The following is a 25,656-nucleotide window of genomic DNA, read 5'->3' as shown; positions in this document are numbered from 1 at the left end:
CAATTGTGTATAGAAAAAAGCTGAGTTGTTATTCATAGAATTTTGCATTTTTAATTTTTTTTCTCAATATTTCTTAAAAATTGGTGGCACCTTTTTTCCCCATCATGGGTAAGTGAGGAAAAAATCCTTTGGGGATAGCTAAAAGATTTTTAAATGTATTCTGAGCATACCTAGTGATATTAAAGTATGATAATGGTTTCGTATTTCAAAATTGAGTGATACTAGAGGTAGAAACAAGTGCAGATCTATATAATACTGCTTTATAGTGTGTTTGAAATTTTTGTCCACAAACTTGGATCCGCCATATTGAATTAAATTTTTTTTTTAAATAGGAATATGATATGATAGTAGGAGTAGGTAGATATATGATACATGATTTTTAAAGTAAAATTTTATGAGAAAAACATGGCAAAACTGTTTCTTGATAAATGCTTTTGTTTTCGAGTTACAATCAGTTATAGTTGCAAAAACAGAAAAATTGTGACAGTAATAAAATTAAATCTATTCTAGGGCTCCTCTTTTTCAATGATCCGGAAATGTTTCATTTTCAATTTGCAGTGCCCTTAGATAATAGTGAGGTGGCACTCCATCTTGCTGAGACTATAAGTTATCTAATTGTTGTCCAAATTTTTCCTGGATATTGGTAAAACCCTATTGGTTAACAAGTTGCAATAAGGATCAACTGTAAGATTTTCATCTAAAACAAAAGACCATACATTATGATTACCAATGATTTCTATCCAAATGCTTACTTTCTAGGGTTCTGTGTATGACCTTAACATCCATATGCAATTATCATTGCTCCAATATCAACAGTTATGCCTATTCAATGGCCATTTAACATGAACTTAGCTTCATCTGTAAATATTATTGATTAGAAAATTTGCATCTAAGTCTATTTTTGTACTATATTATCACAAAACTCAACACAATTATCAAAATTTTCTTCTGAAAGTTACTGCATAAAGTGTAGTTTATAAGGGAGAAAATTATGGTTTTTAAGAATTTTGTTCACTGAAAAATAACTAATGTCGTGTTGGTTAACAGTTAACCGAATCATTGAATGAGAGTACTCAACAGTCTGCAAAACAGCTAATGATTTTGCATCGTTATCGGCAGTTTTTGTTCTCTCAGTGAGAGAACAACTTCTTATAGTACTAGTTTGTCAAAGTTGTTGCACTATCTTGGTCAAAGTTGATTATCTTACTGGTTCTCTGTTTTGAAACTTATTATTTGATAAAACTAAATAAACAACCGAAGATAATTTTAATAAAATTTGCACTAATTAACAAAGATTTGAATCACTAATATATAATTTATGCAATATATAATTCATTTAGAGACATTCAAATTCTGAACTTGCATGTTGACATAAGAAATCAAATTGTATTGACTTCTTTACAGTCCAATGATTTTGACTTTGAAGTCAAATTGTATTTAAAGTAACAGCTGATTTACTATATAAAGTTTAATATATTTTTTAAATTTCAATTTTTTAAAAATATTTATTGTATTAAGTAATTTGCGATCAGTAATATTCAATTGAATGTTTTAATTAAATATTGATAATTAAGGTAAATAATATCAATTGACCTAGCCATTTAATTTGTAGTAGTAATGTTGCAAATTATTAGTTATTGTGCATTATTATTAATATGAAGCTGTTATTATTTATGTTTAGACAATTAATCCCAACACATTAACTGTTTAAACTTTGTTATTGGATGTAATTCTTAAGGTAATATGAAATAAAAAAGTTGCTATGAGGCAGTTTCATCTTGTTTTATGACTACCACAATTATTTTGTTTTTTCAATTTTGATTGTTTATAACTTGAAAATGAAGTCATTTAATCAAGAAACAGTTTTCACAATCATCTTTCTTATAAAATTTTACATTAAAATACTTTATCTCACATGTTCACCTTTCTATTTAAAAAAAAGTTTGATTTAATGTGACAGATTCAAGATTGGACAAAAATTTCAAACAACAAAATAATAATTTTTTTAACTATGACACTCACTTGTTTCTACCTCCTTAATATCTCTCAAATTTAAGAGAAAATGTTTCCATACTTTAACATCATCCTGTGTAAATAAAAAAATAAGCTTTTGATAAGCTATTGTAATTTTTTTTTTTTGAAGTGAATCTATAAATAGTAAACATTCAGAATCTGCATTTTCATTGAAAGAGATTTCCATCCAATAAATGTTTTAATTGTTAAAATGGCAAATGTTTCACGTTATCAATCGATAATGTCATATTGGTAAACTCATTCTGTGTACTTACATTAAAATAGTTAATGACATTCATATATAATTCTATATCAGAGTAAAAGTTGAATCAAGGGAATGTGCATAAATTGAAATAATGGGTTGTTGAAACACAAAAATTTTTTAATTAAATTTATCGTAGCAGTTTACTGACAGATATAACTAACAAGAGGTAGTTGTACAAGTTATACATAATTTTAATTCTTAAGGTAAGCTATGAAAAATTTTGTTTTCTATCTGTATGCCTCTGGCAGATGTGAGCAAATTTCTACTACTGTTGAAATAAGCATGGCTGGCAGTAAAAGCTATATGGCTCACCAAAATAATACCATAAAAAATGCCCAGCACTGAGCTAAAGTAATTTAGGACAGAACCAGATGCAAAAAAAATTATAAAGTAATTAAATTAACAAATGCATATAATTTTTTTTTTAATTATTGTAAAACTTAACAGAAATTATAGTCATAATAAATAGACTACTTTGGATCTTTATTTCTAGTGAAATGTTTCATAAATTATCCATAAACATAATTATCCAATTGTTAATTTCTGTTGTTGTATAATAAGCATTCTATTGTTTTACGTCTATGAAATATAAAATTAAAAATTTACTAACTTATTCATTACTTTAAAACTAACAAGAAAGATTTATAGATTTCTTTTTTAAAAAGTTGTAATAACTGTCTTATTACCAAAAAAAATGTTTTTAAGTGATTTATATATTGCATAATTTATAATTTTGTCAATCTTGAAGGTTCAGTAAAGAAAGAAAATAAAAACTGTAAGAATAATTTCTTTATAACTTTTTTCAAGTATTTATTTTCTTGGTCCTTGATTATGTTAATTATGAAAACTATCAGAAGAAAACACCTTCATTGGGGGGGGGGGGGGGGGTAAAAAATTAAAAAAAGTAGAATCCTCTTTTTATTTTTCATTGTAACAGAGAAAAACAAAAACCAATTAAATTTCTTTTTTTAATTTTAAGAACTTATGTGTTTTAAAGTAGTTTTTGAGATTTTCCAAAACAATCCATTTTCCTACATCTCATTCCCATCAACCTTCTATAGATTACATTATTTTCCAGAATCTTAAAAAAGGGAATAAAACTAATGTCATAACCTGTTATTTATTAAATTAGACACGGTTTCAAAGAAAGACGCAATGAATATATAACAGCACTTCATGTCAACATAGTCAACTTTTATTAACCACTTTATAGATCAAAATAACTTCAAACTTGGTATTCCACACATGCATTGTTCTTTTATAAATTAGCTTCTATTGGGGTTCTCCTTGGCAAGGATTTGACATTTTTTACTTATAATTTCAGCCACCTCATCTCGCATTTAAATCATTAAAAGGTTTTATACCGACTAAACTGAACATTTCTGTTTTAAATACTTTGTGACCACATATAAAGTTTCTGTTTTCTAAAAATAGGAAAATGGCCAGTAATATAATCAGTTGGCACCAGAATGAAATACAAGAGATGAAAGACTTGAAGATGGTCAAAAAACAATTGAAAACATTATAACATGAAGCTTTAACATTATATGGATTAAACTTGGTCTGTTCTGTTGATAAATTGTATTTATCAATATTTTCGAAATATATTTCATTCAGGGGAACCTTGTTGCTTGTTGCTGTCTCTTATAAAACGTAATTTATTCTTTAGACAAAAAATGAAACCCTTTCTGGATTTATCCTTTCTTTTTAAAATTTATAGATATTCAGCTGACTGACAAATTCTCACTCATACAGAGGCTTCAGAAAACAAAAATTAAAAGGACTTATTAGTTTATCTTCCTTGTGCAGGAATGCTCAGAAATTCAGGTCATCACATGTCACAATTTTACAGACACTTCTATGTGGCTCTGCAGATTAATCAGTAGGATTGTAAATGTAATCCTATCTAAGCATTTGACGTTACATTCAAATGTATGTGAAAATCACATATTCAAATTCATTCTTGGTTCAGTTGAATTTATCTTCCTCAGTAAGTGTGTGATAAAAATTACTCTTCTTACCATATCTGTATAAACGTGTAAGTTTAATATGATGCTTATTCTTACATTATTTCATTAAAACAAAATATGCAGTTTCTCCAATGTTAAATTTATTTTGTAATTTTTTTTTGCTAGCTGTTGTCATTATTTCTTTCGATAAGACAAAATTGAATTCTTTACTTACTAATCCAACTTTATTATATCAATAAAATCCATTGTATATAATTTTTTTTCACCGATTGTTAGAATTCACCCCAGAACATAACTCTTTTTTTACCGTAATTGGGGAGAATTGTTGCCTATTTTTGCCAAAAACTGTGTGCAATCGTAACCAAACTTTTGATTATTTCTCAATATGTCAAGTTTATGTCACCCAAAATACATTTGTTATTTGTCAACACATCTAAGTTTTATTTCAGAATCTGTCATTTATTTTAGCATGATTCTGTCAAAAGTTATTGAGGAAACGTAGCAAGGAGAATAGTGACCCACCAAAGCTGACACACTTGAGAATAAACTAATTAAGAAAATTATAAATAATGTTTTTTTTTTTTTCAAATAAAAGCTACAGGTTACTTTCAAACATGTGAGTCACAATGGAAAAAATTTTTGAACTCTTCACAAAAAAGCTTATTAATATATTATTTAGTAGTTTAGTACATTCTAGGATATAAAGCTAGGTAAGAATCTGCTATTTTACATTTCATTTAAAATTAAATATGTGTTAATAATGTAAGATATATTCCATTATCCAATTCTGTTTGATTACAGTTCACTGCCTTACTTTGACAAGGTTCCAATGGACAACTCAATAAATATGAGATTATACGTTTTCTGGAGTCGCAAAACAGTGATTTATCATTCTACTTAATTTAGAATGCCTATTGGTGTAAATAACAGAATTAATACAAGACAAAGTTCTAACTGTAATTTTTATCATTTGTTTGTGCTAGTTGCAAGTTCTAATTGCAGTTAAAAATTATCAATCACAAAAAGGCTGAAGATATTGGATATCAGTATGTTGCCAGCTCAGTACAGAAGAATTGACTTTTGAGATGAGACAAAGTAATAAGGTTAATTGAGTTCATCTTTTGATTTTATTTTTTGTTTAAATATAAAATTATATTTTTGAATTATAGATTTAGATGGTAGTATTTTCAAAGATATGTTTGAAATATGTTTGAAACTGGTTCCAATTATATTCAAGAAACAGATTCAAACACTGGTATTGGAATTTAATATTTTGTGTCAGCCAAGACATTTAAAAAGTGATCAAGTTTAGACATTTTTAGATTATCTTTAGTCTTTATATTTATTTTTAGAAGGCTTACGAATAAAATTTTTTAACATATAAAAAAAATGAAATGCATTTCATTATTTTGAGCTATATAATTTTTTTTTCAGCTAAAGCTTTCACAACAGCAGGAGTTTGATAAACAACGTAGTAAAATAATTAATTCTGAGATTCAGAATTGTTTATTTATTGGTATAAATGTGTTATTTTTTATGCTAAATGTTGTGTTGATAATGATGGAGTGTTTTCACTATAACTACCAATAAGTACATCAATTCCATTTTATGAAATAATTCCTATTTTTCTCATTTGTAAAATAGTGATTGTGATAGGTATTATGTAAAAATACATGGTTAGGCAGCTGCCTTTTCTTTTGAAGAAGCTATTTTATATGTTCAATTTAAACATTAGAAGCATCTATTTAAAAGAAACAAAGACATGAAGAAAGGTTACTGCAAAACCATTTACATTATAATCAAATGTACAAAAAGTAACCACCGAGCAGTAAATCATACATTAGGTGTAGGGTGTTCAGCAAAGTTTCCTAAAACAAAAACCTTATTCCAAAGAGTGAAACAAGGAAGGTACAGAGAGAGCAGAATGAGATTAAAAAATCAATGTTATGTTTAGCAGTAAACGTTTGTGAAAAGTAAGGAATCACCAAGGTGGCATGAGAAAATGGTTAGAGAAGGTAAAAGGAAATGCTGAAAATATTCACCATGGATCTTAATAATTATTTAGGTAAAAGTAAAAAAAAAAAAGTTTATATGTAGTCGTAAGATTACAGAGAACCAAATGGTAAACAGTTCAGTTGTAAAGGATAACAGAGAATTGTTACTGATCAAAAAGAAGCTAAAACAAAAATAGGAAGAATATTTTCAGAAATTTAAATGCAGAATGGGGGCATAAAAATATAAGCAAATGTGAAAAGAAATGTGCTGAATACATACAGAAAAAAAATATTTCTGTAGAAAGTGGAAAGGCAACAAAGAACTGAGAAAGCTTCAGGAAATGAATAAGGTGCTGAGATTGTAAAGGAAGCTGGTAAAAATTGTACTGGATGACCAGGTGAAACAGCTTACAGAAAGTAAAACAAGTAGTGGATGATTAGCTATAAAATTATTTTCACCTACAAAAGACTTGAAGAACATTATCTAACCCTCCAGGTAGTATTAGAAAACATAATTTTATCATTTGTAATATGTGGATAGTGGGTCTGATAAATTGTGCAGAAGTAACAAAAAAACGTGATGAAGAGGAGGAATAAGAAGATGATAATAATAATCACCTATCTAGATTTGAATTAATAAAAGAAATTACATTGGAAAAATTGCTACAGTAAGATTGTCTACCGATTAAATTAATAAATAATTGCAAAATTTAAATAAATACCAAGACTATGATTTTTAACTGATATAATCTCTAATTTGAATCAGAAAATCAGCATAATAATCACTTTTAATAATTTGTTAATCTTTCAGTGATTAATAATTTTAAACTGCATTGATGTAGGCTGCATAAAGTATTTACAAAAAAATAAAAGTGTAATGAATGAAACGTTAATACTAAAAATAAAATCATTACTCTTAGTCAATATTAAAAACGAAGAAAAAAGTCAATACTCCCAATTATTATTTCATAAACAAAATTTCAGTATGTTATGTGGATTTCAATAGCTTATTACAGTTATTATTTTCATACTATTTATTGCACTTCAGTAAAGCAAAGTACTGAAAGATTAGGAGTTTTAGACAACATTTCATATGTTACTAGAAGTCTACTTTGTTGCTGAACACTTGTCCTTAACTTTGTGAAGAGATCTATCTGACTGTAGACAAACTACAATGGAAAACATTCTTGATCATTCTGAAATTTCATAAAAAATCAAGAATTTGCAAAATCCATTCAAATTAAATAAGTACTTTATAGAAACAATAACTTCATTTAAAAGAATAATTTTTTGAAAAAAGGTTCTAGAAATACAATTTTTTTAAAAATAGAACTGTTTACATTTAATGAAACAACAAAAAAATACTGATAACAAAAAATAAGTAAATTATAATTTAACTACAGGTATAGGTATTTAACTCAATCCTTTTAAAACTGCCAAAAATAGAAATATACATTCTAACATATAACTAATTAATAAACTGAAGTAAAGGCATTTTATTCTTTGACCTAAAACACTCAGCACCTTACAAACGTTGTATGTGAACCAGTTGCAATTAAATCTCCACCTTCTTTTTTCTTTATTACAACATCTAAGAAAGCTAATGTCCTTCCCAATTTATTAGTTTTTGCTTCAATTAAAATTTGGTCACCTAGGGATGCTGCTTTCAAATAACTGAAAAAAAAAAAAAACTTTAATTAGAATAACTTTAATGCAACAAATTTTATACAACGTTTCTGATCATTATTAGGCCGATTTGGTGCTATACTTAATTTTTTCTAATTTGTACTGAATGTGATCATATTTCTAAATTTTTTGCTTAATCTAGCTACCTAATACATTACAATCCTTGTTTTCCTCTAGTTCTCACTCCTTACACAATTCTTTATTATAAAATTTTATGTCTTAATACATTACCCATCAAAATAGTTTTTCTCTAATAACAAACAGTGTAATATCTATATCTAACTGATTATTTTCAATTTCACTGTTTACAAAGAAATTAAAGATAGCTAATTTAAATCTACAAGTTTTATGATACGGTGTGATTTTTAATATTTATCACCATATTTATTGACCACAAAAGTTCAAATATCATTTCAAAATTTTGAAATAAGGTTAACTTCATTTACAAACTAAATTCACTCAATTTTTCTTCTATAAATTATAAAGCTGTAAGTGACAGACAAATATGCTTCATAATAATAGAAACTCTGAATTATTCATAAAATTTCATCATGAAAATACTATTAAAAAAATACAAAAAAAATTACAAAAATATATTTGATTACATATAAAAAATTATTTTTTGAAAAAGCTTTTATTTAACTAATATTAATAGTAACATTAATAAAAAAATGAAACAAATTAGAAAAACCCTATAAAAAGTAAAAAATAAGAATTAAATAAAATTGAGAATTTTGAACAAAAAAATATAATATATATAAAAATGCACTGAAAAGTAAAAAGTAAATTATATAAATATCTAATAAATAACCAATAAATAAATGTATAATAATTATTAAATTTTAAAATTAAAAGTAATGAAAATATATAGTTAAGTAAGGGAAAATGCACCCACTCGCTTTCTTTGTACGTGTTCTCACATAGTTGAAGTTAATCTTCAAATTCTGGTTGTAATCTAAGCCAAATTGAACACACTCTTTCCGCTAAAAGTTTCATTTTAATTACTTATGAATTTTTATTTAATGAATTCATAATTACGATTACAATTATAATAATGATAATAATTAATAATTTTTCAGATTACCGTCAAAATGTAATAACTTTGTGCAAGATTTCTAAATTTAATTTTTATTTTTAATCTTATTAACCCTTAAAGGTCATCTCGGTGCAAATTTGAACTATCAAAGAATTAAAAACTTGAGTTGTTTTATTACAGATAAATAAAGTATATATATATACTAAACAAAAAATATATTTTAAAATACAGCAAATGTCTATAAATACTTATTCGAAAAGATTGTTATAAAAACTGCACCATGCTTTTATTTAACTAAATATTTTCATTACTTTTAATTTTAGAATGTAATAAATTATTACATTTATCTATTAGATATTTATATAATTTATTTTTTACTTTTCAGTGCATTTTTATATTTGTTAATATATTATATTTTTTTGTTTAAAATTCTCAATTTGATTTAATTCTTATTTTTTACTTTTTAGAGGGTTTTTCTAATCTGTTTCCTTTTTTTATATGTTAGTAATAATTAAATAAAAGCTTTTTAAAAAATAATTTTTTATATGTAATCAAATATATTTTTTGTATTTTTTTTAAGACTAAATATAAAAGCTTTTAAAAAGTAAAAATATATATTTTTACACATCGAAGTTACATACATACGTGTACCAAATTTCAATCATTTTCGTATGAAAGATCAAAAGATATAGCAGTTGCAAGATTTGATTATTTCTAAAGCGAGATAAATAAAAGCTTTTAAAAAAATAAATTTCAACAGTGTTTTCATAACATGTAAATTAGCCCCAATAATCAAGAACTGCTTTAAAGCTAAAGAGTGATGGTATCTTTGCAACAAATATTACAAATAATTCTTATTTACAATGAGAAGCAGGAGAAAAAATCTCAATTATGATGTGATTATTTTTCGGACGGTTTGAGAACACATGCTTTCATGAGTACATATATACAGAGTAACATCAATGAAATTTCTACTGCAAAAAGATGAAATAATCCAAGGTGAGTATGCATTAGCATAAGTATTTGAAAAATCCACCGGTTTGGTCTAGTGGTGAATACATCTTCCCAAATCAGCTGATTTGGAAGTCAAGAGTTCCAGCGTTCAAGTCCTAGTAAAGCCAATTATTTTTACACTGATTTGAATACTAGATTGTGGATACCGGTGTTCTTTAGTGGTTGGGTTTCAATTAACCACACATCTCAGGAATGGTCGAACTGAGAATGTGCAAGACTACACTTCATTTGCACTCATACATATCCTCTGAAGTATTATCTGAACGGTAGTTACCAGAGGCTAAACAGGAAAAAGAAAGTATAGAAAAGACAGTACTGTTTAAACCAGTCAAAATTATTCTTGATAAAACTGATTAAAATAATCGAAATGATTGTGCTATTGAAAAATTATTAGTTAGAAAAAATTTCCAATTTTCATATAAATTTACTTAACTATTTGAAATGAATCTACCACAAGTAGTAACAATGAAAGAATTATTAGTTTTGTGAACAATTTCTTTTCAGACTGATACTAGGTAAAAAAGACTGGAAACAATTTTTTATAGTCAAATTTGTAAGTTGAAAAATCTTCTGAACTTCTAAAACCTGCTGATTTCAGTAGAAGAAAGGCAAGGCTCCAGGATAAACCAGCAAAAACGCATCTACTGTATATTACAAAAACAAGAATTTTACGAAGTACCTGCTCTCAACTTTATTTGTCGGATAAAGCATAGGACATTTATCAAAAAAGGTACAAACTGTTTATATGGAACAGGACCTCGTATGAGGATACTTAAATCTACAACATTTTTGAATTATAAATTACACCATGTGAAACTATATAGGGATTGAGTGTGGAGAAATCACCTGTAGCATGGAAAGGAGACAAAATTTAATACAAAAAAAAGAAAATGGCAAACAAAAGCTGTTCATATGAAAATGCACCCTTTTAATAGAAAAAGGGATAAAATAATATACTTAAAACATAAGATAATAATACAGATAATGCATATACAATTTATTACTAAAACTGACTTACGAGATATGCATGTTAACTGATACACCTACAACTGGTTTGCTAGTATAAAGTGCCAGTGATGTTATTACGTCAACTATTATTGCTGTGTAACCTCCATGCAATGTTCCATTTCTATTTGTATGCTCTTCTTCAACTGTCATCTCAGCAGTGCACTTTCCATCACGAGCTGATATTATTTTTACCTGTAAATGAAAATTACAAATGAGTAATAAAAATATGCACTTAACAGACTTATCAAAGTAACCTGGGAATCCAATAAATACTTGTATTACTGACACTTCAAAGTTTAAGTAATGTATAAAACTAAGTACCTCTTAAATAGCTTACAATATACAGCAACAATTTCTGTCAGACTCCATGAATATTTGAAAATAATAACATCTTTTCTCCATTTTAATCTGTTACATGTATGAGTTTCAAACATCATTGTTTAAACAATGCAAAATTAAAATCCACAACTTTACATAGACTAAATGTCTTAACAATTTACTCTAAAACTGCACCACTTTCAAAAGAGTATGCTCTCTAGTGAAACTGTATGAATGAATAACTGAAAATACCACATTGTATTTTTCATATTAATATTTGCTAATTTAACTTTATTTTTTATAAGAAAATTACAGGCACATAATGATTAACTAATATTAAAAGTTACATACTTTCTAGTCCTTTTATTTTTAAAATGGGTAGTAATCATACAAATGCTTAATCTACATAGTCCCAGCTATAAAACTAAAATCACACTTAAAAATTATATTATAAATTTTAATCTAATAGAACACTTATTTCTTTTTCCTGTTTAGCCTCCGGTAATTACCATTCAGATAATACTTCAGAGGATGATAAGTATGAGTATCAGTTCGACCATTCCTGAGATGTGTAATTAATTGAAACCCAACCACCAAAGAACACTGGTATCCACGATCTAGTATTCAAATCCGTGCAAAAATAACTGACTTCACTAGGACTTGAACGCTGGAACTCTTGACTTCCAAATCAGCGGATTTGGGAAGACGCGTTCACCAGTAGACCAACCCGGTGGGTTAATCTAATAGAACACTATTTCAGCTTCATTTCAACATTATTTTTTATAAAACAAAGACTTCCTGTAAATAAACCTTCAGTACTTAATTTTGAATATGAACAAGAACCATGATTTTCTCTTACCTTTCCTAAAACTCTATCAAATCTTTTACTTCCCATTACTAGGGTTTTCCATATTTCACTTGCAGCTTTCGAAGAATTCATTGTTAAACACAAATGTCTGAGGATGCGTACCCGTGAATTGACGAAATTTTAAATTCACATCGTCATTCCGATTTGAGACATCCTCAAACTTAACTCAATCACACAGAACTGGTGTGAGCTGAACAAATAGAATTCGATTAATTATATGTTAAAGAATTTATAAATGCTGAAGGATCTATAACTACTCTTAATGATCGATTTGAAATTGAGGATGATCTCTTTAGAAGAAAAATGTGATTCGAAATTTGTTGACGGATTTTTTAACATTGCACTGCACCAACGTAAACGATACATAAACATACTCGCACATGAGCAGATTAAAACATTTATTTTAAATATACGTTATTATGCAATAACTAACTTCAAATTTTAACCATAAATCTCAGTACAAACTAAAATACTGTCCGTATAATAGATTATATACTGGTAGCAGGTATATTATATAAAACCTTTGATATAATACTAAAAATATTACTTTCTATCCATACACTTATAGTGATGCATAATTACAACTATTCTTAAGCAGTAGAGTACTTTCAGAGATGCAATCAACACTTTTTATCCTTAACGTTATCACGACTTGCCGAAATTGCTGATTGAGAAGAATGTGAAGCTTCCAAAGGTATTTGTTTGTTATCACACTGCCACTTTTTTTTATGCAATTTCTTTGTCAATAAACAACGTATTATTACAATGAATTAAATAAAATATATGTCTGTTAGCGAGCGTAGGTTGTTTGTTTAGATTATGTTTTGCTGACTCCATTTACTGACGAATCGTACATACGTCATCATAACCTAGGCTCGTCTAATTAACGCTAATTAGAGGAAGTTAGCAAGCGAAGGTTATGTTGATATACGTACGAATCGTCAGTACACGGAGTCAACAAAATCTAATTGTAATTTTCATTTTAAAAAAATGTACTTTTTATACCAAATAATCGTTATTATTTATTTTTTCATGAAATCTGAAGAAAGTGCATAAAAAAGAGGCGGTGCGATGACAAACAAGTACCCTTCCAAATGTTCAGATGATCCTGATTTTTAAAAAATTCTGGATCAGAATTTTAAGTTTCAGACAGGAATTGACGATGGTCCTATTGATTCGGTGTATAGTACAAACTACCAAAATCATTAGAAATGATATCGGGAGAGTGTATCTCCCTACTAATCGTAGAAGCTGAACGAATGTCCCTTGCTGATGTGTCTTTTATTTATCGAATGGGTCATTGTTTATTTAATGGCAGTTATTATTTGTTTTATTTATGGACAGAATTTTTATTTGCGTTCCGATCGTGTAGACCGAGGCATATGAGCTTCGTTCTCCGTTTTATACTCAAGCAAGATGCCTGATTAAAGGATTACTTTGATGAAGTAAATTAAGTGAAACTTCACTCATGCTAAATTGTAAAATCCAGAATTAAACTGAAACTAAAGAAATCAAAATTCTTAATGCATCACACATCCTTTTACAAAAAGATAAGCTAAATTAAGCTTATGGGTTCATACCCCATCGATGAATAAATTCTCTTTTTAATTAAAATAAATTTATCAAAAACAATATTTATCTCAACAATAACTGTAAGAATTATTATAACAATATCCTCCAACAGAATAATATTCTCATGAATATCTATAGAAATTAATTTAATTTCTTTTCTACCCCTTTTAAAAAAAATAAATAAAATAAATGAACAATCTATAAAATATTTAATTATTCAAAGAATATCATCATCAATTATAATAACCTCAATAATTATTAACGCTATCATTAACTGCCCCATTAATGAAAGAATTTTAATAATAATGAGAATTTTAATAAAAATAGGTATAATCCCATTCCACCTATGAGTACCAAGAATCATACAAATAATAAGATGAGAGATATGCATAATAATGATAACTATACAAAAAATCATTCCTACAATTATTGCAACCCAAATAACCAGAATTAAACTAATAATAACATCAATAATTATATCAATAATCATGGCACCAATCTCAGGAATAAAACAAACATCACTAAAAAAATTAATAGCATACTCATCAATTTCAAATTCACCAGTAATAATCTTTTCATTAATAATTTCAAAACAACAATTTACTCTTCTATTAATTTTATATACCATAATCAACTTAACCATAATAAACACGTTCAAAAAAAATAATATCAATTTTTTAAACCAAATTAATACTCAAACAAATTTAACAAAAACATCTCTAATAATTTCATCATTATCAATAAGAGGAATACCTCCAACTACAGGATTTTTAATAAAATGAATAATTATAAAATCAACAATTTGTATAGCACCAACAATTCCATTAATTATACTATTTCATCAATTACGTCAACATGCATATACTTGAACATAATAATCCCTACAATAACCAAATCAAATAAATCAAAAATAAAAAAAGAATCAATTATCCCAATTATCTTAAATTTAATAGGAATTCCAATAATAATAATTTTTAAATTAAACTAAAAAGAAGGATTTAAGTTAAAAAAACTATTAACCTTCAAAGTTAAAATTATTATTATAAATAAGCCTTAGCAAGTAAATGCACCTCTATATTTGCAATATAGAATCATAATTGAATACAAGACAAATAATGAGAGGTTTAAAACCTTAAATAAATTTACAATCCATCACCTAAATCAATGAATAAATGAATATTTTCAACAAATCACAAAGATATCGGAACTCTTTATTTTATTTTTGGGCTCTGAGCTAGATTACTTGGAACAATAAGAAGAATAATTATCCGATTAGAATTAATACAACCAGGATCAATAATTAAAAATGACCAAATTTATAACACCATCGTAACATCACACGCATTCATTATAATTTTCTTTATGGTAATACCAATCATAATTGGAGGATTTGGAAACTGACTAGTACCTATAATAATTGGTGCACCAGACATGGCATTCCCACGAATAAATAACATAAGATTTTGATTATTACCACCATCAATCACACTTTTAATTGCAAGATCAATTGTAGGGTCAGGATCAGGAACAGGATGAACTGTTTACCCTCCTCTCTCAGCCCAAATTGCACATTCAGGACCTTCAGTAGACTTAACTATCTTTTCTCTTCACATCGCAGGACTAAGATCAATCATAGGAGCAATTAATTTTATTTCAACAACAATAAATATACGACCAAAAGGAATAACTATAGAAAAAATACCCCTTTTCTGTTGATCAGTCCTAATTACAGCAGTTCTACTACTAGTATCATTACCAGTATTAGCTGGAGCAATCACGATACTATTAACAGACCGAAACTTTAATACCTCATTTTTCGACCCCACAGGAGGGGGAGACCCAATCTTATATCAACACTTATTCTGATTCTTTGGACATCCAGAAGTATATATTTTAATCCTACCAGGATTCGGATTAATCTCCCACATTATTACTAACGAAATAGGAAAAATAATAACATTCGGTCATCTAGGAATAATTTATGCAATACTAGCAATTGGTATTTTAGGATTTATTGTATGAGCACACCACATATTTACTGTAGGTATAGATATTGACACACGAGCATACTTCACCTCTGCAACTATAATTATTGCAGTACCAACAGGAATTAAAATCTTCAGATGAATGGCCACAATACAAGGAATAACAAAAAAAAAATCACCCCAAATAATTTGATCTATAGGATTTGTATTTCTATTCACTATTGGAGGATTAACAGGAGTGATTCTAGCCATCTCTTCAATTGACGTAATTTTACACGATACATACTATGTTGTAGCCCACTTTCATTATGTACTATCAATAGGAGCAGTAATCGCCATTATAGCAAGAATCATTCACTGATTCCCACTAATAACAGGTATAAGAATAAATAAAAAATGATTAAAAATTCAATTTTCAACCATATATTTAGGAGTAAACGTAATATTCTTCCCACAACACTTTTTAGGTCTAGCGGGAATACCACGACGATATTCAGATTACCCAGATAACTACATGACATGAAACATAATTTCATCCATAGGATCATTAATTTCAATAATCAGAATTATAATATTCACATTCATTATATGAGAAGCCATAGCATTTAAACGAATTACAATCTTTAAAAACGATAAATCATCCTCAATTGAATGATTTTCAATTACACCACCCCCTGAACACTCATTTAATGAATTACCACTAGTATCTAAGCCATTCTAAGAGTGGCAGAAAATTGCCATGAACTTAAAATTCATTAATAAATTAAAAAGTAATTTCCTTAGAAATATCATCATGAATAAAATTTAACATAATAAATAGAGCCAGACCAATCATAGAACAACTATTAAATTTCCATGATCACACTATAATAATTCTATTATCCATTACAGTAACAGTAACAATTATAATAGCAACAATAACAAAAAATAAATTATCAAATAATATATTAACAGGAAATCAAATAATAGAAACAATCTGAACTACAATACCAGCAATCATTTTAATTTTTATCGCTATCCCATCAATTAAAACCTTATACCTAATAGAAGAAGTAATCAAACCATCAATTACTATTAAAACAATTGGACATCAATGATACTGATCTTATGAATATTCAGACTCCAAGAAAATAGAATTTGAGTCATATATAAAACCACAGAATGACTTATCATCATTTCAACTAATTGAAGTAGATAACCGAATAATTATCCCATTCTCAACACAAATCCGAATAATCGTATCATCATCTGACGTAATCCACTCTTGAACAATTCCATCAATAGGAGTAAAAATAGACGCAATCCCAGGGCGACTTAATCAAATTAGCCTAATAACTAAAAAACCAGGAGTATTTTTCGGACAATGTTCAGAAATTTGTGGAATAAATCACAGATTCATACCAATCACTATAGAAAGAATTAATATAAAATCATTCATTAAATGAATAAAAACATAAAACTAATAAATATTAAGTGACTGAAAGAAAGTAATGGTCTCTTAAACCAAAATATAGTAAACATCGAATACTCTTAATGAAAGAAGCTAGTTTAAAAAAAAACATTTAACTGTCAAATAAAAAATACATTTAATGTGCATCTTGATTCCACAAATATCTCCTATTATATGAAACATCATATTAATAATAACAACAGCCACAATCATAATAAACATAACAAAATTATTCTTTATAACTAATCTAAACCCAAATAAAAAAATAAAAAATAAAAATACATATTAACTGAAAATGATAACTAGACGACTATTCTCAACATTTGACCCAACAACTAAACTTTTACAAAGAAACTGAATAATTATAATAATAACAACAATAATTTTACCAAAATGATATTGAACCAAAAAATCTCGAATAAATATAATAATAAAAATAATAGAAAAAAAACTAATAAATGAATTTAAATTAATAACTCGCCAAAAAGAAATTTTAATCATAGTAATATCAATCTTTACATTTATCATAATCAGAAATATAATAGGATTAATTCCTTATGTATTCACATCTACAAGTCATTTAGTAGTATCAATGTCAATTGCATTACCAAGTTGAATCATAATTACAACATACAGATGAAAAAACTTCACAAATAATGAAATATTCAAACACATGCTACCAAAAGGAACACCCTCACCATTTCACCAATAATAATTCTAATCGAAACCACAGGAAATCTTATTCAACCAATCTCACTAGCAGTTCGATTAACAGCAAATATAATTGCAGGTCACCTACTAATAACCCTATTAGGGAACACATCATCTATTAAAATCTTAATATTCATTATACCAATTCAAATAACCTTAACAGCATTTGAAACAGCAATTTCAATAATTCAAGCATACGTATTTGCCACACTTGTAACTCTTTATTCTAGAGAAGTACCCTATGAAAAAAAATCATCCATTTCACATAGTAACAAAAAGACCGTGACCAATTATGCTATCAATAAATGTAATAATATTGGCAGGAACTGTAAAATGAACCCAAACAAAAGAATATAACCTAATAATATTAGGATTAACCTTATCAACAATGTCAATAATATTATGATGACGAGACATCACACGAGAAGCAACATTCCAAGGAAATCATACAAATAAAGTAAAATCACTAATAAAAATAGGAATAATTATATTCATTATCTCAGAAATAATATTCTTTGTATCATTTTTCTGAATATTCTTTCACTCAAGACTAGCACCATCAATTGAAATTGGAATAAACTGACCACCAAAATCCATTAAACCATTTAATCCATTAGAAGTTCCTCTACTAAACACAATTATCTTAATCTCATCAGGAATTACAGTAACATGAGCACATCACAGAATCTTATTAAATAAACTATCAATATCAAATAAATCATTAATATTAACCATCCTTCTAGGATTATACTTTACATTTCTACAAAAATGAGAATATCAACAATCAACCTTCACAATAGCAGACTCAATTTATGGATCATCATTCTTTCTAACTACAGGATTTCACAGTATTCATGTAATTGTGGGAACAACCTTCATTATAATCTCAATGGTACGATGCATAAAGATACATTTTTCAGCCAGACATCACCTAGGTTTAGAAGCAGCAATCTGATACTGATAATTTGATTATTCCTATATCTTTCAATTTACTGATGAGTAAAATAATAATAATCTTTTTAGTACAAAAAGTATAATTAGCCTCCAACTAATAGATTAAAAAAAATTAAAAAGATAATCAAAATTACAATAACAATAATTTAACTAAGATCAATCATTATTATAATAATAATATTCACAATATTAATCTCTAAAAAAAATAAAATAAGACGAGAAAAAAATTCACCATTCAAATGTGGATTTTCAAAAATATCGACACGAAAATCATTTTCTACTCACTTCTTTTTAATTGCAACAATCTTCTTAATCTTCGATATTGAAATCTCAATAATCATACCAATATTCTCAACAAAAATAATAATTATAGAAGAATGACTGATTTCATCAACAATTACAATCTTAATCTTAATTATAGGACTTATCCATGAATGAAAAATAGGAATACTAGAATGAAGAAATTAAGGAGAATAGTTAAATATAACATTTACTTTGCAAATAAAAATGATTGAATAATCAATTTCTCTTAAATAGAGTAAAGAAGTAAAATTACAATTAATTTCGACTTAATTTTAAGGATAATCCTCATACTCAATTTAACTGAAGCTAAATAGAAGCTATTCACTGTTAATGAAAAAATTGATTATATCCAGTTAAAAGAATAAAAAGTAAAGGAGCCGCTAACTACCTTTCAAGTGAAATCACTTTATTCTTATTTATATAGTTTAAAAAAAACAATACACTTTCAATGTATAAATAAATAAATTTTATAAATGTCCAGAGAAAAAATTCATAATAACAATTTCAATATTAGGCTTTTAGTTAAGCTATCCGAACAAAAAAAAAAAAAATTAAAAAAATAAAACTTAAGAATATTTAAAGCAAACCTATCAAAAAAAAAAACCTAACCATTGCAAAAATCCAACTAAACCACCCGAAACAAAATATTCTAATCAACCCACATCAACTAATCTATAACTAAAATAACAAAAACTAAAAAACCGGTTTAAAAAAAAACCTGAAGAATAAAATCTTAAAAACCACATAGAACTGAAAAAATAAAAATAAATTAAACCAAAATAAAAATATAAAAAACTTAAAACATCAAAAAAAACAAACAAAAACAAAGGAATCAACTTAAAATCAAAAGACAAAATAAAAAAAAATCCTCAAATAACCAAAACATAAAAGAACCAACAAATAAACAAGAAAAATATAAAAAAAGAAGAGAAATATTTATAAAAAAACTGTAACAAAAATTAATATAAGGAAAAAAAAAGAATTGGAAGAAAAAAAATATTGAATTAAACGTAAACTGTAAATAAAAGTAACACCAACAAAAAAAAAAAAAAAAAAAAAAAAAATCTATAATCAAATAAAAAAAACTCTAAAATAAAATCCTTAGAATAAAATCCAGAAAAAAAGGGAAATCCACATAAACAAATTAAAGAAACAAAAAATACTGAACTCACATAAGGACATTGCTTTACCAACCCGCCTATAAATCGAATATCTTGACTACCTAAAAAACAATGAATCAAAATTCCAGAACACAAAAAAGTAATGACTTAAATAAGGCATGAATCAACAAATGAATAAAACAAAGAGTTAAAGAACCTAAAGAAAGAGTAAAAAACATAAATCCTAATTGTCTAAGAGTAGAAAAGGCAATAATCTTTTTTAAATCATTTTCTAAGCAAGCAGCAAACCCAGATAAAACCATTGTGACCAAAGAAATAATTATTAAAAAATAAGTATCACAAAATAAAATAAAATAATTAAACCGAATAATTAAATAAACACCAGAAGTTACTAAAGTAGAAGAATGAACTAAAGAAGAAACAGGAGTAGGAGCTGCTATAGCTGAAGGCAACCAAACACAAAATGGAAACTGAGCACTTTTAAAGAAGCAAACAAAACTAAATAAACCTAAACACAAAATTAAAAATACATCTCCAATACGATTCATTAATAAAGTAATAAGACCAGAATACAAAGATACTCTATTTTGATAATAAATAACTAAACAATAAGACACCAGTCCTAAACCATCTCAACCCAACAATAAACAAATAAAATCAGGTATTAAAATAAAAAAACCATACTTAAAATAAATAAAAAAACCAAATAATAAAAACAAACTAAATTCAAATCACCCCTTATATAACCTAGACTATAGAATAAAACATAACCTCTAATGAAAAATACAAAAGACATAAAAAAACAAGAAATTCAATCAAAAAAAAAAATCAAACTTATAGAAAAGGAATTAAAAAAAATAATCACTCAAAAAAAAAAAATCATACTCAAACAAATAAATACCAAAAAAAAAAAAAAAAGATTGTAGCAGAAAAACATAGCCTATCCTAAAAAAGATCTTTGACATCACAAATCAAAATAAATAAGCAAAATAAAAAAAAAAATAAGTCAAACATTATATAAAAAATAGGAAAACAATGGAGAAGAAGGAGAAGAAGAATATAAAATTCACGAACACAACAAGAATTAATTAAAATTAAATCACCAGAATATAAACCATGCTGAGTTAAAGAAAAAATTATCACTCCATAACAAGCAGAAAAAAATAAAATAAACATCAAAAAAATAACTGAAAAAAATCTTCATCTTAAAATAGAAATAATCAAACAAATCTCAGAAAATAAATTTAATCTGGGAGGACAAGATATATTTATAACACAAAACAAAAATCAAAAGAAACTAAGTGAAGGTAAATAGTTAAGTAACCCCCTAACAATAAAAAATCTTCGACTTCCTAACCGATCATAAATAATACCAATTAAAAAAAAAAGACCAGATGAAACAAAGGCATGAGCAACTATAAAAGATAATGAGCCAATAAACCCAAGACCAGATATAGTAAATAATCCACAAATAACCAAACTTATGTGACAAACAGAAGAATAGGCAACAAGCACCTTTAAATCTCTTTGAATTATACAAAATATTCTTACAAAAAAACAGCCAAATAAACAAATACTAACAAAAAAATAACCATAATTAAATAAAAAATAATAAATATAACCTAAACAACGAATAAATCCATAGCCCCCCAACTTTAATATTACACCAGCTAAAATTATAGAACCTGAGGTAGGTGCCTCAACATGAGCCCTAGGCAATCATAAATGAAAACCAAATAAAGGAAACTTAATCAAAAAATAAAATAAAATAATAAACATCAAATAATTATTCAATAAAAAATCAAAAAATAAATAATTAAAATAACCATAAAAACTATTTAAATAAAAAATTCTAAACAAAAAGGGGAAAGAACCAAAAAGAGTATAAAAAATTTTAAAAAATCCTGCACTTAAGCGCTCAGGCTGATATCCTCATCCAAAAATCAACAAAAACAAAGGAATCGATCTACACTCAAAGAAAAAAAAAAAAAAAAAAAAATCAATAACAATAAAATCCAAAAATTAAAAAAATAATAAAAAATGAAAACAAAAAATGTAAATCTTAGACAACAAATCAAAATAATAATGTAAATAAACAGATAGCAAAACAACAATAAAAATTCAAACACTTAAACAACAAAAAATATATGAAACCCTATCAATTATAAAAAAAATAAGAAATAGAAAAAAATAAATAAAAAAAAAAAAAACCCACTAAATACACAAATCAATTATTTAAGACCCAAAAAAGGATTAAAGAAAACAAAAAAAAAAAATTTTAACATAAGGTCAATCTATCTAAATAATCTCTTCTAGAATTACGAATTAAAAAAAACAATAAAGAAAGTCCTAAAACACCATCACAAACCCCAAACACCAAATAAATGACTAAAAATAATAATCAAAATCAAAATAACCTATAAACCCAAAAATAAAAAAAAAAGAATAAAGTAATAAATATTCAAGTCCCAAAAGACATAAAAGAAAATGCCTACGAACAAATAAAAAAATAATTAATCTAAAGAAATAACCAAAAAAAAATAAATAATTATCATAAGTAAAGTTTAGGATAGTTTAAAAAAAAACAATGATCTTGTAAATCATAATTTAAAAAAAATTTATCTAAACAAAATCAGTAAAGAAAAAATCATCTTTAGTATCCAAAACTAATATTTTATATTAAAATACTTACTGAATTTTCACAAAATATTTAATTTTATCAAATATTATTATATCTCCAATACTTAAACACCCTATATCACTAGGATCAATACTAATTTTTCAAACAGCCCTAATGTGCAGAAATAATTAAATCATCATGATATCTTTACATCATATTCTTAACAACAGTAGGAGGACTGATAATTATATTCATATATATATCAAGAATTGCATCAAATGAAAAATTCAAACCAAGAACAAAAATTTTTTCAATCTGAATATTAGCTACATTAATTTCTATTATAATAAGAAATTTAGATCCAACAACAGAAATAATTACTAAATTTAATGAAATAAAAGAAATGACAACCGAATTAACTGAAGAAAAATCAACAAGAAAATTTTTTAGAATATATAAAATAAATATTACACTTACAATAATATTAATCCTAATTATTACAATGATCTCAGTAAATAACATTGTAAGAACATTTGAAGGACCACTTAAAAAAACTTATGTTTAAATCAATACGTAAATTAAGACCAATTAATTCCTTCTTAATTGATTTACCAAGACCATCAAATATTTCATTATGATGAAACTTTGGATCACTTCTAGGAATATGCTTAATAATTCAAATTATTTCAGGATTATTTCTAGCAATACATTACTCACCAAGAATTGATAAAGCTTTTAAAAGAATTGTGCATATTACTCGAGAGGTAAATTACGGATGAATAATTCGAAATATTCACGCAAATGGTGCATCATGATTCTTCATTTTAATTTTTATACACACAGGACGAGGAATATATTATGGATCATTTAAATTAAAGAAAACATGAATATCAGGATCGTTAATTCTTTTAACATTAATGGCAACTGCATTTATAGGATATGTATTACCATGAGGTCAAATATCCTTCTGAGGAGCAACAGTAATTACAAACTTAATTTCAGCAATTCCTTACATAGGAGAAATAGTAGTACAATGAGTATGAGGGGGGGTTTGCTGTAGACAATCCTACACTAAATCGATTCTTCACATTCCACTTCATTTTACCATTCATCTTATCAACAATAGTAATATTACACCTAATATTCCTACACGAATCCGGATCATCCAACCCACTAGGTATAAAAAACAATATTGACAAAATTCCATTCCACCCCTACTTTACAACAAAGGATATTTTAGGAATAGTAATAACAATAATTTTTACAATAATAATTAATTTAAATCCATTCCTCACTATAGATCCAGAAAATTTTACACCAGCAAATCCACTAAGAACACCTCCACACATTCAACCCGAATGATACTTTCTATTCGCATATGCAATTCTGCGATCTATCCCTAGAAAACTAGGAGGAGTAGTAGCACTAATAATATCAATTATAATTATTATATCAATACCATTCTCAATAAAAATAAAATTTCAAACAAGATCATTCTACCCAATAAATAAAGTAATATTCTGAACTATAGTAAATACATTTATTTTACTCACATGAATCGGAGCACGACCAGTGGAAGAACCGTATATTATCACAGGACAAATCCTAACCACAATTTACTTTTCATTTTTTATTACCTATCCCATGTCTGCAAGGATATGAGATAAATTATAAGTTAATAAGCTCAAAGCAATATAACTTGAAATTATAGGAAAGTATAAGATACTATTAACTTTTTTATCACCTTAAAATAATGAAAAACAAAAAAATCCTAAAAAAAATAAAAACCAAAATATAATTTAAAGTAACAGGTAAATAACTCCTTCAACACATATATATTAATTTATCATAACGATAACGAGGAAAAGAACCATGAACCCATACAAAAAAATAAATAAGGAAAATAACCCTAATAAAAAAAAAAATTATACAATCACCCCCCAAAAAAACTAAACAAGTAAAAAATCTCATAAACATTATATTTCTATATTCAGATAAAAAAAATAAAGAGAATCTAAATGATCTATATTCAACATTAAATCCAGAAACCAACTCCGACTCACCCTCAGAAAAATCAAATGGAGAACGATTAGTTTCAGCCAAAATACAAGAAAGAAAAATTATAAATAAAGGAAAAGAAAAAAAAATCAATCATCCAACTGAAAATAACAAAAATAATTCAAATTAAAAGACTCACAATATAAAATAAAACAAAAAATAACTAAAAAAAAAAAACAACTTCATAAGAAATTCTACGTATACAACCCAATAAAGAATAAACAGAATTAGACGACCAACCAGCAATTATAATAAAATAAACCCCCAAACCAGAACAACAAAAAAAAAGAAGACAATAAGAAAATCCAACAAAATTAAAACTAAAAGGAAATATTAACCAAAAGATTAAAGAAACAGAAAGACCCAGAATAGGTACAAAAAAATAAATTAAATAATTTCCAAAAACAAGAAAATAAAATTCCCTTCTAAATAACTTTAAAGCATCTCTAAAAGGCTGTAATAAACCAAATAAACCAACCTTATTAGGACCCTTACGAAATTGAATGTAACCTAAAATCCTACGTTCAAACAAAGTAAAAAAAGCAACACCCAAAAGAATAAAAATAAATAAAAAAAAGAACTAAGAATAAACATTTACTAACTGTAAAAATATTAAATTATATTACCAAAAATCCTTTCGTACCAATTAGAATAAATTCAAAGAAGATAGAAACCAACCTGGCTCACGCCGGCTTGTACTCAGATCATGT

The 25,656-nt window shown here is 26.4% G+C and overlaps 3 protein-coding genes and 3 pseudogenes across 16 annotated transcripts in view; 5 read left to right on the top strand and 1 right to left on the bottom strand.

Annotated features, from left to right (window-relative positions):
• Positions 1–5,627, top strand: part of Gug (arginine-glutamic acid dipeptide repeats grunge) — a 220,262-nt gene extending 214,635 nt beyond the window's left edge. For all 12 annotated transcript variants that reach the window (XM_075378212.1, XM_075378223.1, XM_075378096.1 and 9 more), the window contains one exon: positions 5,050–5,627. The gene's annotated coding sequence lies outside the window, so the exon portion shown is untranslated. The remainder of the gene's footprint in view (positions 1–5,049) is intronic.
• Positions 295–18,410, bottom strand: LOC142332071 (acyl-coenzyme A thioesterase 13-like). Of its 3 annotated transcripts, XM_075378263.1 has the most exons (4): positions 12,164–12,355; positions 10,997–11,178; positions 7,767–7,916; positions 295–697 (listed from the first exon to the last, which is right to left on the bottom strand). In XM_075378263.1, the coding sequence occupies exons 1-4, from the start codon at positions 12,242–12,244 to the stop codon at positions 694–696; spliced, it is 417 nt and encodes a 138-aa protein (XP_075234378.1). In that variant the 5' UTR covers positions 12,245–12,355; the 3' UTR covers positions 295–693. The 3 variants fall into 3 exon arrangements, with proteins under 3 accessions (XP_075234378.1, XP_075234387.1, XP_075234370.1); XM_075378272.1 differs by lacking the exons at positions 295–697; positions 12,164–12,355 and adding an exon at positions 18,269–18,410 and having other exon boundaries at positions 7,622–7,916; XM_075378255.1 differs by lacking the exon at positions 295–697 and having other exon boundaries at positions 7,623–7,916; positions 12,164–12,352.
• LOC142318531 (cytochrome c oxidase subunit 1-like) lies at positions 14,939–15,634 on the top strand (the record flags this gene model as incomplete). The annotated part of the gene is given in 1 exon segment (XM_075355093.1): positions 14,939–15,634. A coding segment is annotated over 1 exon segment (672 nt), but the record flags the coding sequence as incomplete, so codon positions are not given.
• Positions 16,017–17,503, top strand: LOC142318530 (cytochrome c oxidase subunit 2-like; annotated as a pseudogene).
• On the top strand, positions 18,312–18,845 carry LOC142317834 (cytochrome c oxidase subunit 3-like; annotated as a pseudogene).
• A 4,600-nt stretch (positions 18,846–23,445) lies between these two features.
• LOC142332056 (cytochrome b-like) lies at positions 23,446–24,608 on the top strand (annotated as a pseudogene).
• Positions 24,609–25,656: the final 1,048 nt, after the last annotated feature.

The sequence above is a fragment of the Lycorma delicatula genome, chromosome 1 (genome assembly GCF_047948215.1).
Source record: "Lycorma delicatula isolate Av1 chromosome 1, ASM4794821v1, whole genome shotgun sequence".
NCBI lineage: Eukaryota > Metazoa > Arthropoda > Insecta > Hemiptera > Fulgoridae > Lycorma > Lycorma delicatula.
The sequence above is the reverse complement of the archived record's forward strand: the minus strand, read 5'-3'. Positions and strand labels throughout refer to the sequence as shown.